This window comes from Schistocerca americana, chromosome 5 (assembly GCF_021461395.2).
Source record: "Schistocerca americana isolate TAMUIC-IGC-003095 chromosome 5, iqSchAmer2.1, whole genome shotgun sequence".
Taxonomy (NCBI): Eukaryota; Metazoa; Arthropoda; class Insecta; order Orthoptera; family Acrididae; genus Schistocerca; species Schistocerca americana.
The window spans coordinates 585,131,419-585,146,918 of NC_060123.1; the positions used below are offsets into that span (position 1 = coordinate 585,131,419).

Sequence of the window (15,500 nt, forward strand, 5' to 3'; positions counted from 1 at the left end):
GAAATACAGAGACCACTATCTCTGAAGTTTGCCTATGTAGACCTCAAGACCTAAGCTAAATATCAGATTTTGCTGAGCAGTAAAACTGCTACCCTCTGGACTCCTGACCACGAGTAGGAGCACCTACCTTGGACCACCGACATCAACACTGAAGCATAGCGAACATATCTGGTCCAATATAAAGGGCAGTTCTTCTGTGAAGACATTGAAAGGACTTGAATACATAATCTTCTTGTGTCAAGATTATGCACATGTTACCTAGAGTCCGCCATTCGTGGTCTTGCCACGGGTTCCCGGCTTCAACACCCGGTGGGTCAGGGATTTTTCCTGCCTCGAGATGAGTGGGTGTTGTTTTGTCGTCTTCATCATCTTCATCTCCATTACGGTTGGAGGAGGCAATGGCAAACCACCTCCGCTGGGACCTTGCCTAGTACAGCGGTGCGGGTCTCCTGCATCGTCCCCTACTCGGAGAATGGGACCTCATCATCATCATCATCACCTATGAGAGGCACCTACTTTGTCGTATTTGAACACAATAATTAAAGATCAGATTCAGAGGAATATACTTGAGAGACTTGTGGAAAATTTGACAAGCAGAACTCAAAAAGAGTACTAAGAACAGAAAGTACAAAATGTATGATATGTTAATAGATGCTAATATGGCATGAAATACGTGGAGAAATACAATCTGGAAACGTGTTGGTTATTAGGTTCAACATTATAGTTTAGGTGTCGCAAAGCCCTGTCTAATTGCGATGGATGAAATGTCAGAGAATACCAGAGTTCTCTATTTACTTCCCGGCGTTTCAATCAGTGTATTGTCTGTCTGATAAACACAGACTCAGCTCTCCTAGAAAATTCATCTCCAGGAAATTACTACTTAACTATTTGTGTATTCGATTATTCCAAGCCGTCCGGGTTGCCCGAGCGATTCTAGGCAGTACAGTCTGGAACCGCGCGACCGCTATAGTCGCAGGTTCGAATCCTGCCTCGGGCATGGATGTGTGTGATGTCCTTAGGTTAGTTAGGCTTAATTAGTTCTAAGTTCTAGGCGACTGATGACCTCAGATGTGAAGTCGCATAGTGCTCAGAGCCATTTGAACCATTGTTCCAGAAATATTGCAGATTGTTATTTAGTATTTGCTATTCACTTATCGGCGAAAGAGAGAAAGCAACTGCCATGAGACAGCCATTGCAGAAATGAAAGCTGGATCAAGCTCAGTGCTTATTGTCAGATTGTGAGAAGTGCGAGGCGTAGGACAGACGACGATGACACGAGCTTCGGTATTGGACAATCCCAACTTCCGATTGAAGGTGTAGATGTAACACTGTATTTCACCTGCAACCCTCTTGCAGGGTTTTGTTCTGGTCCTTACCTATAGGTACCATTAGTTGCACTAAATTTAATGGAACGTATTGATGCTACCGAAGTAACGATGTTGTTTATTTTATTTACGATTATTTTTGTTATTTTTTAAATTATCGTACCCCATTAGTCCTGAAGGCAGTGTGGCCATCGCAGAGTGAACTAGGCACTCGTCTTTGTTGCCCAGGTTTCGGATGTGTATATTTCAGAACTGCTTCACAATTTCTAGATATCATACCTTCAGTCACAGCACATCAGCCAATCTGTGCAGTTCTCGCAAAGGACAGTCCCAAGGAAAGTGAAGAGCCAGTCGCTGTATCCCGTTCTGAATTTGTTCCAGTAATCGGATGTGGGCGTCGGCAGCATTGGCCCAAGTAACTGCTGTATGTCTGACGAGAGCTTGTATGAGGCACTTATACAGGGTGTTACAAAAAGGTACGGCCAAACTTTCAGGAAACATTCCTCACACACAAATAAAGAAAAGATGTTATGTGGACATGTGTCCGGAAACGCTTAATTTCCATGTTAGAGCTCATTTTAGTTTCGTCAGTATGTACTGTACTTCCTCGATTCACGGCCAGTTGTCCCAATTGAAGGAAGGTAATGTTGACTTCGGTGCTTGTGTTGAAAAATGGTTCAAATGGCTCTGAGCACTATGGGACTTAACTTCTAAGGTCATCAGTCCCCTAGAACTTAGAACTACTTAAACCTAACTAACCTAAGGACATCACACACATCCATGCCCGAGGCAGGATTCGAACCTGCGACCGTAGCGGCCGCGCAGTTCCAGACTGTAGCGCCTTTAACCGCTTGGCCACCCCGGCCGGCGCTTGTGTTGACATGCGACTCATTTCTGTACAGTACTAGCATCAAGCACATCAGTACGTAGCATCAACAGGTTAGTGTTCATCACGAACGTGGTTTTGCAGTCAGTACAATGTTTACAAATGCGGAGTTGGCAGATGCCCATTTGATGTATGGATGAGCACGGAGCAATAGCCATGGCGCGGTACGTTTGTATCGAGACAGATTTCCAGAACGAAGGTGTCCCGACAGGAAGACGTTCGAAGCAATTGATCGGCGTCTTAGGGACCACGGAACATTCCAGCCTATGACTCGCGACTGGGGAAAACCTAGAACGACGAGGACACCTGCAATGGACGAGGCAATTCTTCGTGCAGTTGACGATAACCCTAATGTCAGCGTCAGAGAAGTTGCTGCTGTACAAGGTAACGTTGACCACGTCACTGTATGGAGAGTGCTACGGGAGAACCAGTTGTTTCCGTACCATGTACAGTGTGTGCAGGCACTATCAGCAGCTGATTGGCCTCCACAGGTACACTTCTGCGAATGGTTCATCCAACAATGTGTCAATCCTCATTTCAGTGCAAATGTTCTCTTTACGGATGAGGCTTCATTCCAACGTGATCAAATAGTAAATTTTCACGATCAACATGTGTGGGCTAACGAGAATCCGACGCAATTGTGCAATCACGTCATCAACACAGATTTTCTGTGAACGTTTGGGCAGGCATCGTTGGTGATGTCTTGATTGGGCCCCATGTTCTTCCACCTACGCTCAATGGAGCACGTTACCATGATTTCATACGGGATATTCTACCTGTGCTGCTAGAACATGTGCCTTTGCAAGTACGACACAACATGTGATTCATGCACGATGGAGCTCCTGCATATTTCAGTCGAAGTGTTCGTACGCTTCTCAACAACAGATTCGCTGACCGATGGATTGGTAGAGGCGGACCAATTCCACGGCCTCCACGCTCTCCTGACCTCAACCCTCTTGGCTTTCATTTAGGGGGGCATTTGAAAGCTCTTGTCTACCCAACCCCGGTACCAAATGTAGAGAGTCTTCGTGCTCGTATTGTGGACGGCTGTGATACAATACGCCATTCTCCAGCGCTGCATCATCGCATCAGGGATTCTATGCGACGGAGGGTGGATGCATGTATCCTCGCTAACGGAGGACATTTTGAACATTTCCTGTAACAATGTGTTTGAAGTCACGCTGGTACGTTCTGTTGCTGTGTGTTTCCATTCCATGATTAATGTGGTCTGAAGAGAAGTAATAAAATGAGCTCTAACATGGAAAGTAAGCGTTTCCGGACACATGTCCACATAACATATTTTCTTTCTTTGTGTGTGAGGAATGTTACCTGAAAGTTTGGCCGTACATTTTTGTAACACTCTGTAGATAGCGAGTACGGTGTGGGTTGGGAGCGTAGAGTGTGAGTTGAGGACTGGATATAGATCCCTGAGTCGTGAAAGGACCCTGCCACGGCTGTTTCCTTCACGATGACGGATGGCAGAACTGCTGGCACTATCCTCTTCGTTATGCTGATGGCCTGAGTCTTGTTTAGGTAGAAATTTAGCCGCAGTTTTGTCTCCCAGTGGCCAAGTTGATTATCGCTGTCAGAAGTCTCTGCTGTAGTATCTGTGCAATAAGGCTTTTGGTGTACAAGGCTCTCCATCGGCTTCACACAATATGCATGTAGGAGCAATCCAAACACCAACCTCTAATGTACCCTGGTGGCGATGGGATGACGTGATGACACTGTCGGCTGCACGTACATCGAAGGTACATCCATCCAAGTAGTTGCACAGAAGTGGCACGTGCAGTGCTGGGACTCCATGTGTTAGCGTCTTATACAGTTGACCCTCATCCCAAGGAGTCGAAAGCCATGGTGACAGAGAGCAGCAGGGCTCCAGAGAACTAGTGACGGTTAGTGGACTCCATTTCATCCTCCACCAAAAGCAGAAATTTGTGAGTTGTAGAATGACCAATTCGGAATTCGAGCTGGATATCAGGTAAAAGGTTTTTTGACATCTACATGGTCCAGCAGACGTCGCAGGAAGAGACGCTCAAACATCTTTGGTCCTCCCGAGCGTAGACTTATCATTTGATAGCTTGTCGTGCAATTGGCATTTTTCCCAGGCTTGTGGATGGCCACGAGTGCTTAAATCTGTACTGCAGGAAAGTTTCCAGCCCTAATTACTGCGTTAAAAAGGGCCACCAACTGATCAACAGTTGGCGATGGCAGGTGTAGTAGGATGCTGATTCATCCATCCAGCCTTCCTTGCTGATAGGCAGTGAATCTGACAGTGGATCTCTTTAGCAGCAGCTGGTTCTAATGCTTCAATTACCTGTGAACCAGATTTCCATCTGCTTTGTCCATCAGTTCGTCTATTGGCTGGAAATTGGCTGCAAAGGCGTCCGTCAAGACTCGCTGACTACCGCATTTCCCACTTGAAATGGAGGAATCCCTGTTGTTTAGCGTAGGAAGCACCATGCCACCTTCTAGGCGGAACCATAACAGAGTCTTAGAGTGGCCACTCGGTTCTCTGACATTTGGTTCTTGTGCTCGTCGATCTTCTTATGTATTTCTCGCCTATGTGGTTGAGCAGACGCTTCGTTGAAGGGTTTCTAGTAAGCTACCAGTCCAAAAAAAACCTATTCTTTTCGTAACTGCAACACACAGCTGTGGTGGTAGTCGATGACTACATGGTTGCTGTCTTGCCTCTTCCAGTGGTGAGTCCTCTCTGGCTGCGTCCACGACACTGCTTCAAAAATGTTACAGTGCGGTACCAATTCCTTCCCGTGATGGGCCAGGAAAATTTACGACGCCCGCCGGAGACGTTCTGGAAAATTGTCCCAGACGGTTTTATTCGTTGCAGTGCCCCTACTTGGGATGAACATGGTCTCGATGTCGAGCGTGAGGTGGACAACTCTGCTGTTAGCAGTGGACGGGTGCTTGTTGTCGGAACTCCCAACCCGCTGCTAAGCAGTTGAATGTAGTACGACATGGAGGATCGAGGTGTTGTGCACAAAGAATACTGTAATTTCTTTACGTCTCCCATACTAGAACAAGCAATGGATTTCCTGCGACATTATGTTTCATCCCGTGCCATTGGACAGGAACTGTTAGTAACCAGAATACGGAATTATCGTCCCTTGTGTTTCCAGATGTCAACGCCACAACACAGCTGCATTTGGAGTGGCGCCATGGCCACGAAGCATGGACTGCTGATGAATGCCGTCACATTGTGTTCAGCTGGATGATCATCGTCAGCGAGTACGGCGACGAACTTGGCACAATCCACATTCCTCCAGGACTTTGGAGAGACCCAGTGGTGTTGCCCCTGGTGTCGTAGTTTGAAGAGCCACAAGTCGTTGCTAGTAGTGACTGCGATGGCACAACGGTACGTCATGGGCACCTTATGTCCTTTTTGAACAGAACAACATTCATCCACACATAGCACGTATGTCTATGGTTTGTGTGATTGTGAAGCACTCTCGTGGGCTGCGAGTTCCCCAGATATGTCTCTGATAGGAAATGTGTGGGACCAAGTCGGATGTCAGCTTCGTCTCAGTGCCTATATCAAGAATACCAAGGATGAATTCGTACAATAATTTTTGTATCTGGGGATCAGAAGATCCTAATTAAACTCCACAATATCAAAGAGATTCTCCAAAATTAAATATTTTCTGCTCTGTATTCTGAAGTCAACTGCACAACCACTATATTTTGCTGACGCACGGTTACAGTTGTGGGCCAACTTGCTGCAGGAGAGGACACAACTGCTGTATATACCTTTCCCAACAGAATCAATACTCGTTTTCAGGCCAACATCATTCTGATATGAGGGCTCATACAGCCAAGTTCTTTGTAAATCCGAGTCGATCTTGTAAGCGCTGAAATTACATCACATACCCTCTCATCTCGTGGAGTTTCATGTCGTTTCCTCTTCGCCTTCTGGGCGCTTCAGCTATTTGTCAGGCAGTCTGTATCTCTCGAGTACCTTCCTATGTATGAGCAACTGTTTAGAAATTCCATTTGTTTTCAATGATTGACGTTCTGTTAGTGGACTGTTGGTAGCAAAGTGAAGTAGACTTATAATGTGGCTGATGAATAGGAATAGCATGTCTCCCAACGGCAGTGACAGTAATCTGAACTCGCTGGGGCTGTTACAGTGGAGACAGTTTGTTCTTAGTTTTAATTAAATGAGGTGTTTTCGGTAGTTTTGAAAGTCATTGCATATGGGGAAAGTAGTGGCCTGATCCAGTTTAATCGTTTCATACTGAACTATACCGTATGAACGGATGGAAATATAACTTCCTAATATTAGGTATTCAAATTTCGCTTCTTACCATAACAACTTATGGGCGATTTTCATGTGTCAGATGGAGAGAAACGACCCCTGTGGCGTCGCGCCGTGGCGTTCATGGACCTGGACCTGCTGCGGAGTGGCGTCTACCTGAACGTTATTGTGGGGACGGCAGCCATGGTGACCGGCACCATCAACTACGGCATGCTGCTGCCCTTCTACCTGCAGCGGCACGTCGGGCTGACGCTTTCAGACACGGCGCTAGTCCTCACCATGAGGGCGGTCGGCGACTGCGTGGCGCGCTTCGGCGTCAACTACTTCACGGACCGGTTCCACGTCCGGCCGCGCGTCACCTTCCTCGTGGGTTCCGTCCTCAGTAGCCTCTGTCGCTCAGGTGAGTCACTCCTCCTCACTCGCCGTAGTGGGTCAACTACGTGGATGACTGTGAAGCGCGTCTGCGCGATGTAGTACTATGATTACTATCTTCTGACAGCACTCTGCTCTCAGAAATTTTGGATTTAGTCTACTAGTATCAAGAACTATAGACTACCACCTCAGTTTACATACCTATGAAAATTCTGATAAATAAATAAATGCCGTGTGACTAGGGCCTCCCATTCGGAAGACCGTTCGCCTGGTGCAAGTCTTTCGATTTGACGTCACTTCGGCGACTTGCACGTCGATGGGGATGAAGTGATGATGATCAGGACAGCACGACACCCAGACCGTGAGCGGAGAAAATCTCCCGCCCAGCCGGGAATCGAACCCGGCACAAATGGCTCTAAGCACTATGGGACTTAACATCTGAGGTCATCAGTCCCCTAGGCTTAAACCTAACTAACCTAAGGACATCACACACATCCATGCCCGAGGCAGGATTCGAACCTGCGACCGCAGCAGCAGCGTGGTTCCGGACTGAAGCGCCTAGAACTGCTCGCCCACAGGGCCGGCTGAATCGAACCCGGGCCCTTAGGATTGACATTCTGTCGCGCTGACCACTCAGCTACCGGGGGCGGACGAAAATTCTGATATTCAGTCATTGAAGACCTACACTGTCGAAAAAACAATTAGTACACCCTTTCAGATGTTTCCAAGTAACTCAAGATTTGTTGTTGCAGCTGTGCATGTGGCAGTACGTGAAATGATTACATTTACAGATTAATAGCACAAGTGGTTCTAAGGTATCAGGAATCGTCCCATATTAGTATGCAGTGTAGCCTCCACGGGCAACAATGTAGGTACTGATCTTGGCATGCAGTCGATGGAACAGATGGCGAATACTGTCCTGTCCACGACTTTCTGTACGAGTTTTTGGTTGACCTGTCGCAGAGTCACTTCTCGTCCCATCATATCCCACACGTGCTCACCTGCAGACAAGCCCGGAGATCGTGCTGGCCTGAAACGTTGATGCACATCTTGCAGAGCACGTTCTGCCACGGGCAGTGGATGCGCGAGTATTATCCTGTAGCAACAACACGTTACCGTGTTGTTATAAGAACGGAAAGTAACGGGACTGACAACACTTTTCGCGTATCGAGCGCTGGTTAGCATCCCCTTCGGAAACACCAGAGTGAACGAGAGCTGTAGCCTATCGCACCTCAGAGCATAAGATCTGGGGTAGGGCAAGTGTGTCTTGGACGAATCCACTCTACGAGACATTGATCGTTACGTCCAAGTCGTATACTCTAACGACCATCACTTGTGTGCAGAAAGAATCCATTTTCATCGCTGAAGACCACGGGGCGCCGTTGCATCCTCCAAGTGAACCTCTGACGGCATCAGTCGAGCCGTGCACTTCGATGTTGTGGCGTGAGCGAATATGGTCTAGAGGTGAGCGTCCACATTGTTGCAGTGCTAATAAGCGGTTCGAAACACGCCTGGGGTCACAAGCCCTGTTATCTGTGCAGTGGTAGCTATGCGATCTGCCACTGCTGCCCATACAATACGACAATCAGGTGGGCGTCTGTGTAGCGTGGACACCGGAACCTCTTCTGTGGGTGTAAGGATGTTCGCGTGGCCGCTGATACCAGCATCGTTGCACAACTGACGCAGCACGTCCAACCTAGTCTCCAAAAGGACCATCTAGCCACTTGGAAGTTCGCAATTTGAGTCCTTGCTCAGATGGCTATAGGAAGCACGTATGCGTCTCCTTGGCATAGTTGCCTGCATGTTTCACACGTTTGCACCACAATGTGCCTTCTGGTTGTGAGCATTTCCTACTAAAGGCTAGACACAGATGGCGCTCTGGTAACTATGCCACTATGCTGAAGGACGACATTGAAACCACTGTCATTACATCTACTACTCCCCAGGTAGAATATGCCGTCATCGTGTCAAAATCATGCACTTTTTTCCAGCAGTGTGTAAATATTTCTTTTATTTACAATATGGTTCACAGCCATCAAAGTTCGGTGGAAAGGAAACTGATTTGCATATGTACTGAGCAACATTTGTGTATAGAGTGCCCAGAAACGTACGTCCGAGATTCAATGGCACATTATAATGGTTGCATTTAGACTTCTTGCAACAATTCATACATCAAATTGAAGGTAAACTGACCTAGGTTTTCTTAGAAATATTATATGGCTCATGTATAGCCTAAAATCTTCTCATACTTTAGCCAATAAGTATGGAGTAATGGAAGCAACAGCCTCTTAAATTCTCAATCTCTGGCAAATAATTAGGTAGAGGCGGTACGTAGGCAAAGTCTTTTATATATCCCAATGAAGAAGTCGCATGGCGTTGTGTCAGGTGAACGTGGTGGGCAGCGGAAAGGCGCTCTGCAGTACGAAGAATGACGATCAATCCAACGGTCACGGACTTCGATGACCGATCACTCTCGTGCACAGAGATGCTAATGAGGAGTGCCATTTTGTTCCCAAATAAAGTTTTCAGGTTCACATTTGAATTGGGGAGGGCACTTTTCTGCAACATATGCAGATGAGCCACCCATGTTACCGTAATTTCAGCGAAATAAAATGGTTCGCACATTTAGTGTCGGGACACAGCGCGGAAAATGTTTAATTTTGGAAAATGTCTTTGATACTGTGCACGTTCATAAGGTTGATCTGACCGCCACATACGAACATTATGGGTGTTTTTCTTCCCACTTAGAAGAAAAAAAAATGGTTCAAATGGCTCTATGCACTATGGGACTTAACATCTCATGTAATCGATCCCGTAGACTTAGAACTACTGAAATCTAACTAACCTAAGGACATCACATACATCCATGCCCGAGGCAGGATTCGAATGGTTCCGGACTGAAGCGACTAGAAGCGCTCGGCCACAGCGGCCGGCACTTAGAGAAAAAGGTGCTTCATCACTTAACACCAGATGATCGAGAACGTCATCCTCCCGCCTCAACACTTCACTTGTAATGTTATAACATACATTATAGTTATCGGCTTTAAAGCCTGTACCGACTGTAACCTGGTGTGAACGCATGAAACAACGTTTTCTTGGAACTTTCCACACTGTTGTCTTTGGCAGCTGATTTCCGAACAGACATTTTACAACTATGGAGGTGAGATGCTCTGACACGGTCAAAATACTCTTCAGACTCTTTTGGTCACGCCGTGCTGTCTCTTTACAAAAATACGGTCGTTTCGAAATCACTGCACCGCAGGCGGATGTTTTTGACGCATGGGGGACCACAATTAAGCTTTAAACGAAACGTACGTTGAATTGAAATTACATATTCACCCTTAGAAAACTGCAGAACGCCAAGCGCTTTAAGCCCAAGTGTCGCCATTTTGCGTATATGTCGTCGCAAGCTGGATAATAACAATGCAATACTCGCGCATTCTGTTATTCAAAACTGTTTGGGTTCCTCGCTAATTGTCACCAGGAACCAACACGCTAAAATGCTTATGGTTGATACTATTTTTGGATACCTTGTATTTCAGACTGTGTTAAGGCAAATGAGTAAGGTAGATAACTGATTTTGTCTTTTATGTTGATCTAAAACTAGAGGAGGTCTTCATGAACACGGAGTACTTTTAAGGACTAAATTTTTGAGGACATATATTCCAACAACCTCGTCTGAACTCGTTGTTTTCTGGCTGTCTGAAACAAACTGCAAAAGAGCTGATAATTGAGGCCTGTGAATTATGTGTTTTGTACTAGGCACCAAATGTCCACACGTTAGGATTATGATAAGTACTCTTGGTCGAAGCGGTGCAGTCAGTAAATACATATGACTGTCTGATCGTCAGGGATACACTGCGCAAAGAAAAGTATCACGTTTTCTAAACTGCGTAAGTGTCTTCCATTGCGACGCATAAGCTTGAAATTTGGCTTAAAGATGTCTAAAACTTCCCTATGTAATGGTGCAAGCATGTGGCGCCCTGCGGGGTCAGCCCTGGTCTCAGCGATACTTCATACAGCAAGGTGTCGAAGCACACGAGAAAAAAAGGCCACAGCTCACAAGTTCTTGTGAGGTGTAAGGTAGGTGTATGGGCGGTTCTAGGCGCTTCAGTCTGGAACCGCGCTGCTGCTACGGTCGCAGGTTCGAATACTGCCTTGGGCATGGATGTGTATGTTGTCCTTCGGTTAGCTAGCCTAGGGGACTGATGACCTCAGATGTTAAGTCCCATAGTGCTTAGAGCCATTTTTTGAGGTAGGTTACTGATGTCGCATTGGCACTGAATTTTACCAAAATTTTTTCCAGTGCCATCGTGAACGTGTCACACCCACTCCTGCCCACATTGCACCCCTTCCCTTTAGGCATCTGCGATGGAGGTCAGAACCTCGTCACCCAGGATTAAAATCACGCGGTTTTCGTATGGGTGGCCGAAATGAACGTTTCAGGTACAGCGTCACTCAGAATCGACACGATAAGCCCTCAATAAGAGGCACAGTGGTCTTCAATGAAATCTCTCCTTCCCTTGCAGCGTTGATTCTCACATAAAGTCCAGAAAAACAGAACAACTTGAAAGACTAATATTAACAGAACATGTAGATTAGCATGTTCTGCAGAAACGAGGAGCATTTCAGTCACTTCGGTTAAGCATGTGTCCTGTTACCTACTAGTGACAGAGTTCGCCATTTGCCCTGATAACTTGTTCCATGCATGATAGCATCGACGCCTAAATGGCGCCAATGGCGTCCTGTGGTATTGCCACCCATGCTGCATTCACCCTGTTCTAAAGTTCATCTGTGGTAGTTGGCATTGTGTCACAACGCTGCACCTGTCGTTTCACCATATCCCACACGTTTTCGATTGGCGACAAATCTGGTGACTGGCGGGCCAGGGCAAAATGCTGACATCCTGTGACACCAAGAAGGCACGTGTTTGTGGAGCACCATGTGGTCGTACATTGTCTTACTGAAACATGTCGTCTGGGGTGTTGTGCAGAAAGGATATGGCTATGGGTCGCAGGACGTCATCCACGTAGACTCAGTGCCATGGACACACACCATCTGTGATTTGTGGTTGTACGAAATACACTGTAAGGCCTTGCCTTTATGCTGTACGTGTTATGGTAATGCAGTGACTCCCCCCCCCCCCCCCCCCTCCTCCTCCTCGTCTACGGTGAAACAAAATGCGACCATCGTTTTCAAACAAACAAATCCTGAATTCGGCCGAAAACAATATCTGTTGCCTGTCCTGTCCCCAGTGACGTTCTTGCATACATAGTTGCCATTTAATGTGTTTCAGGATATTCGTCAAAGATAGGTGGAGAAGTGGACAACGTGACCGTAATAAATGGTGAGAGACTGTCAACCTGGATAGAGGACGATGTGTTACACTATTCCACTGTTCCTCCAGAGCCGAGGAAGATGCAGATCTGTCCTGCAGTGCCATTCCGATCAGGTGTCGTTCATCTCCGGGCAGAGGAGGTGCGACGTGACCCATCTCGTTGTGTTCTACGGCCTTCCGTAAACCAATCTGTACACACTAGTTGCTCTGCCGATACACTTCGTCCCACATGAGCCGCAATTTCCAGCGTGGATACATCACATTCTCTCATGCCAACAATGAACCATTTTTCAATCTCACTTACCTGATGGTACAGTTCGCGCATAAGTCTGCGAGGCATCCTGCACGTCAGCTCGTCACACTGATCTATTACTTTCGGTTTAGAGCCACAACGAGAGCCGCCGGCACATTTTACCAGCAGATGGTGTTGCACACGATAACGATGTTAACCTTGCACCCGCAACCCGACATGTTTCAGACGCTAATCATTTCTGCAAAACATACTAATGTATAGGTCTTGTAAAGAAGAAGTTCCTTCGTCTAGTATTTCAAGGCGTTCTGTTTTTTCCTGAATGTGAATGTACTCGTCTAGTATTTCAAGGCGTTCTGTTTTTTCCTGAATGTGAATGTACTTTACGGCTGAAAACGACATGTCGCATTGCGACGAGCAACAGGACGACCCTGCTTTCACCCCCTGAACAATTCAACCCTACTCTTTGGACAAAGTGAGGTTGCAACTCCACTGAATGTGGCCCGTCCCATTCGGAATGAAGTACAGCGCAATTTTTGTTATGGTATAGAGTGATTGCATCACTAGGAACCATTCGAAACCATTCAACGAAATTTGAACGTGATCCGAAATAGCAGAGGGGGTTTGTAGTTTTTCAGCCGTCCTGTTTCACAGAGGGGTGCAACATTGACACATGTGTAAATAAAACGGCAAAATGTCCCTATAAGACACTGCAGTTCGGCAAAAGTCCCGTAAAACGTGGTCAAGGGAAGGAAGGATTCAGTTACGATTGTGGACGGGGCCGTAATCAGTTACTATTGGTTGCCTTTTACAGTTGAGCACAAATTATTTTAAACCAGTACCTCCTGACTCAACAATAAATAAAACATACCACACGTTATTAACGAAGGAATAAACACTAGTGTAAATAATAGTATTTCCAGTCAGTTACACTGTAGCAAATCACCATTAAATACAGACACAACAGATAATGTTTTAAAAGCAAGCAACTGTGATCTGGGCAGAAGGTCTTACACGCCAAGAATGGCAATAAATTAAGAATTGCTTAAAACTCGCTGCAACTTACAAATTGCAGGCATTGAAATATTAAAGGCAAGTCGCCACAAACACAGCAGATGGCATCAGACGCCACGAATGTCAGTAAATAAGGTTCTAAAGGCTTACTGCATAAATACAAATACCAAATTAAAATTTTGAGGCAAGCGACCACAATCACAGCTGAAGACCTTACACGCCACGAATGACAATAAATTAAGAACTGTTTAAGAACTCGCTGCAATTTACAACTTCCAGGTATTGAAATATTAAGGTAATTCGCCACAAACACAGCAGAAGGCATCAGATGCCAGGAACGGCAGTAAATAAAGTTTTAAGACTTGCTGCTAAATTACAAATACCAAATTAGAATTTTAAGGCAAATGACCACAATCACAGCTGAAGGCCTTACACGCCAGGTAAGGCAATAATATAAAAAAAATTTGAAACCTGCTGTAAAATAGGAAATACAATAGCAGAAGTTAATTAATAAAACAAGCAACGGATCCAGACGGTGCTCCAGGAGTCGATGCTCCAGAAGTCGACCTCTGAGATGGTCCGGCAACAAATACTTTCGCCGGTGATGAGATAGGCAGCCAAGTGTTGCATTCACTTCACAAGATGGTAGCTCAGACTAGTGACAGTCTAACGAATAACTAGTGATAACCTTGCTGAAGCTACCTGACGTCCGATAAACGAAATGCAATGGTGGAACAATACGCCAAAGCCGCAACCCGTGGTCTGCACTACGTCCCAGAGTACTGTGTTTAGAGTTCCCGGAACGAGAAAGGAACCCGTACCACCAGAGTAGAAGAATCCTCAACCGGCCTGCAATTAAGAAAGCTATCAAAATACACGCCTTACTGGACAGCAGCGGCAAGACGACGAAACGTACACTTACATACACTAACCCCCAGGGCAGGTAACTAGAGCGTTAGCGGCCACCACCCAAGAAAAATTACCGCAGGTTGAACTCAACAAAATGTCACCATTTGAACACAGTAAACAGTAATAAGAAGTCGAGGAAAACTAGTCAGATCCGCCTTCCCCAAGCACTCCACTCGCTGCTCTTCACCTCGGCGGCACGACGAGCAGCAACACGAACCCAAGTCATTGGAGAATCGCGAGATATCGCAGTGGTGGAGGTTTCTCTACTTGGATTGAAATGCACTCATCTTAAAGCTTGCTGGATCCGGTTTACGACGAGGTCGTGCACCCTCGCTACCACATGCGTGCCGCCAGTGCTCCCGGCGCGTTCTAGGCACTGCACGGACCTGGCTCCTTCTGAGTCCCCAACTGAACTGGCACACTCACACGACCCGGATAAACAACGACGTCACCCCAAAGACAGGACAACAGTCACTACATATCGATAAGAACCGCTGCTGCCACTAGCGGACAGGCGACGCTTGCGAAACCGAGTGGCCCCAGTCAACACGAGAAGAAGACAAACAACCGTAACCATGCCATGTAAACGATATCGTCTGGCCTCCAACAAAGGGCGGAAACCTGCAGACAGCACCAACACGAGCCCCAGCACAGCTCACCTCGGTGCCACTCAAGCACTTCTGTTATGCACGTTAAAAATGTGCCAGTCTGAGACTTCAAGACCCATTTAGCTGAGTGCTGCTCCACTGCTGCTCTAGCGCCTGAGGTCAGGCAACCCCACCTAAGAAATGTCGATGGGGTTGTCTGCCCGCATTTTTCATGTGATCAACAAAGTTGAGCGGCTTGTACCATGGGTATCGCCGAACTGGAGCTCTTTGTGGGCCACTTCGCCATTTTATTCACACGTATGTCAATGTTGTCCCCATGATCACTCCTCAGAAGGGCGCGAAACAGAAAGGTTGAAATACCATAAATACCCTTTGCCACTTCGGAACACATTCAAATTTCTTCGAAAGGGTTTGGTCCGTAGTGGTTCCAGCCTGTTTACCAGAGCAAAATTGCTGACTCAGTACACTGTAATGGGTTCAGATCACGTTCAGTGGAGTTACAGCACTGTGATGTCCTTAGAGTGG

The 15,500-nt window shown here is 46.5% G+C and overlaps 1 protein-coding gene across 1 annotated transcript in view; it reads left to right on the forward strand.

The window, feature by feature from the left end:
• LOC124616557 (monocarboxylate transporter 2-like) overlaps positions 1 to 15,500 on the forward strand; it is a 51,471-nt gene that overhangs the window by 10,874 nt on the left and 25,097 nt on the right. The window contains exon 4 of the mRNA XM_047144876.1: positions 6,567 to 6,884. Within this exon, the coding sequence (XP_047000832.1) occupies positions 6,567 to 6,884 (318 nt within the window). The remainder of the gene's footprint in view (positions 1 to 6,566; positions 6,885 to 15,500) is intronic.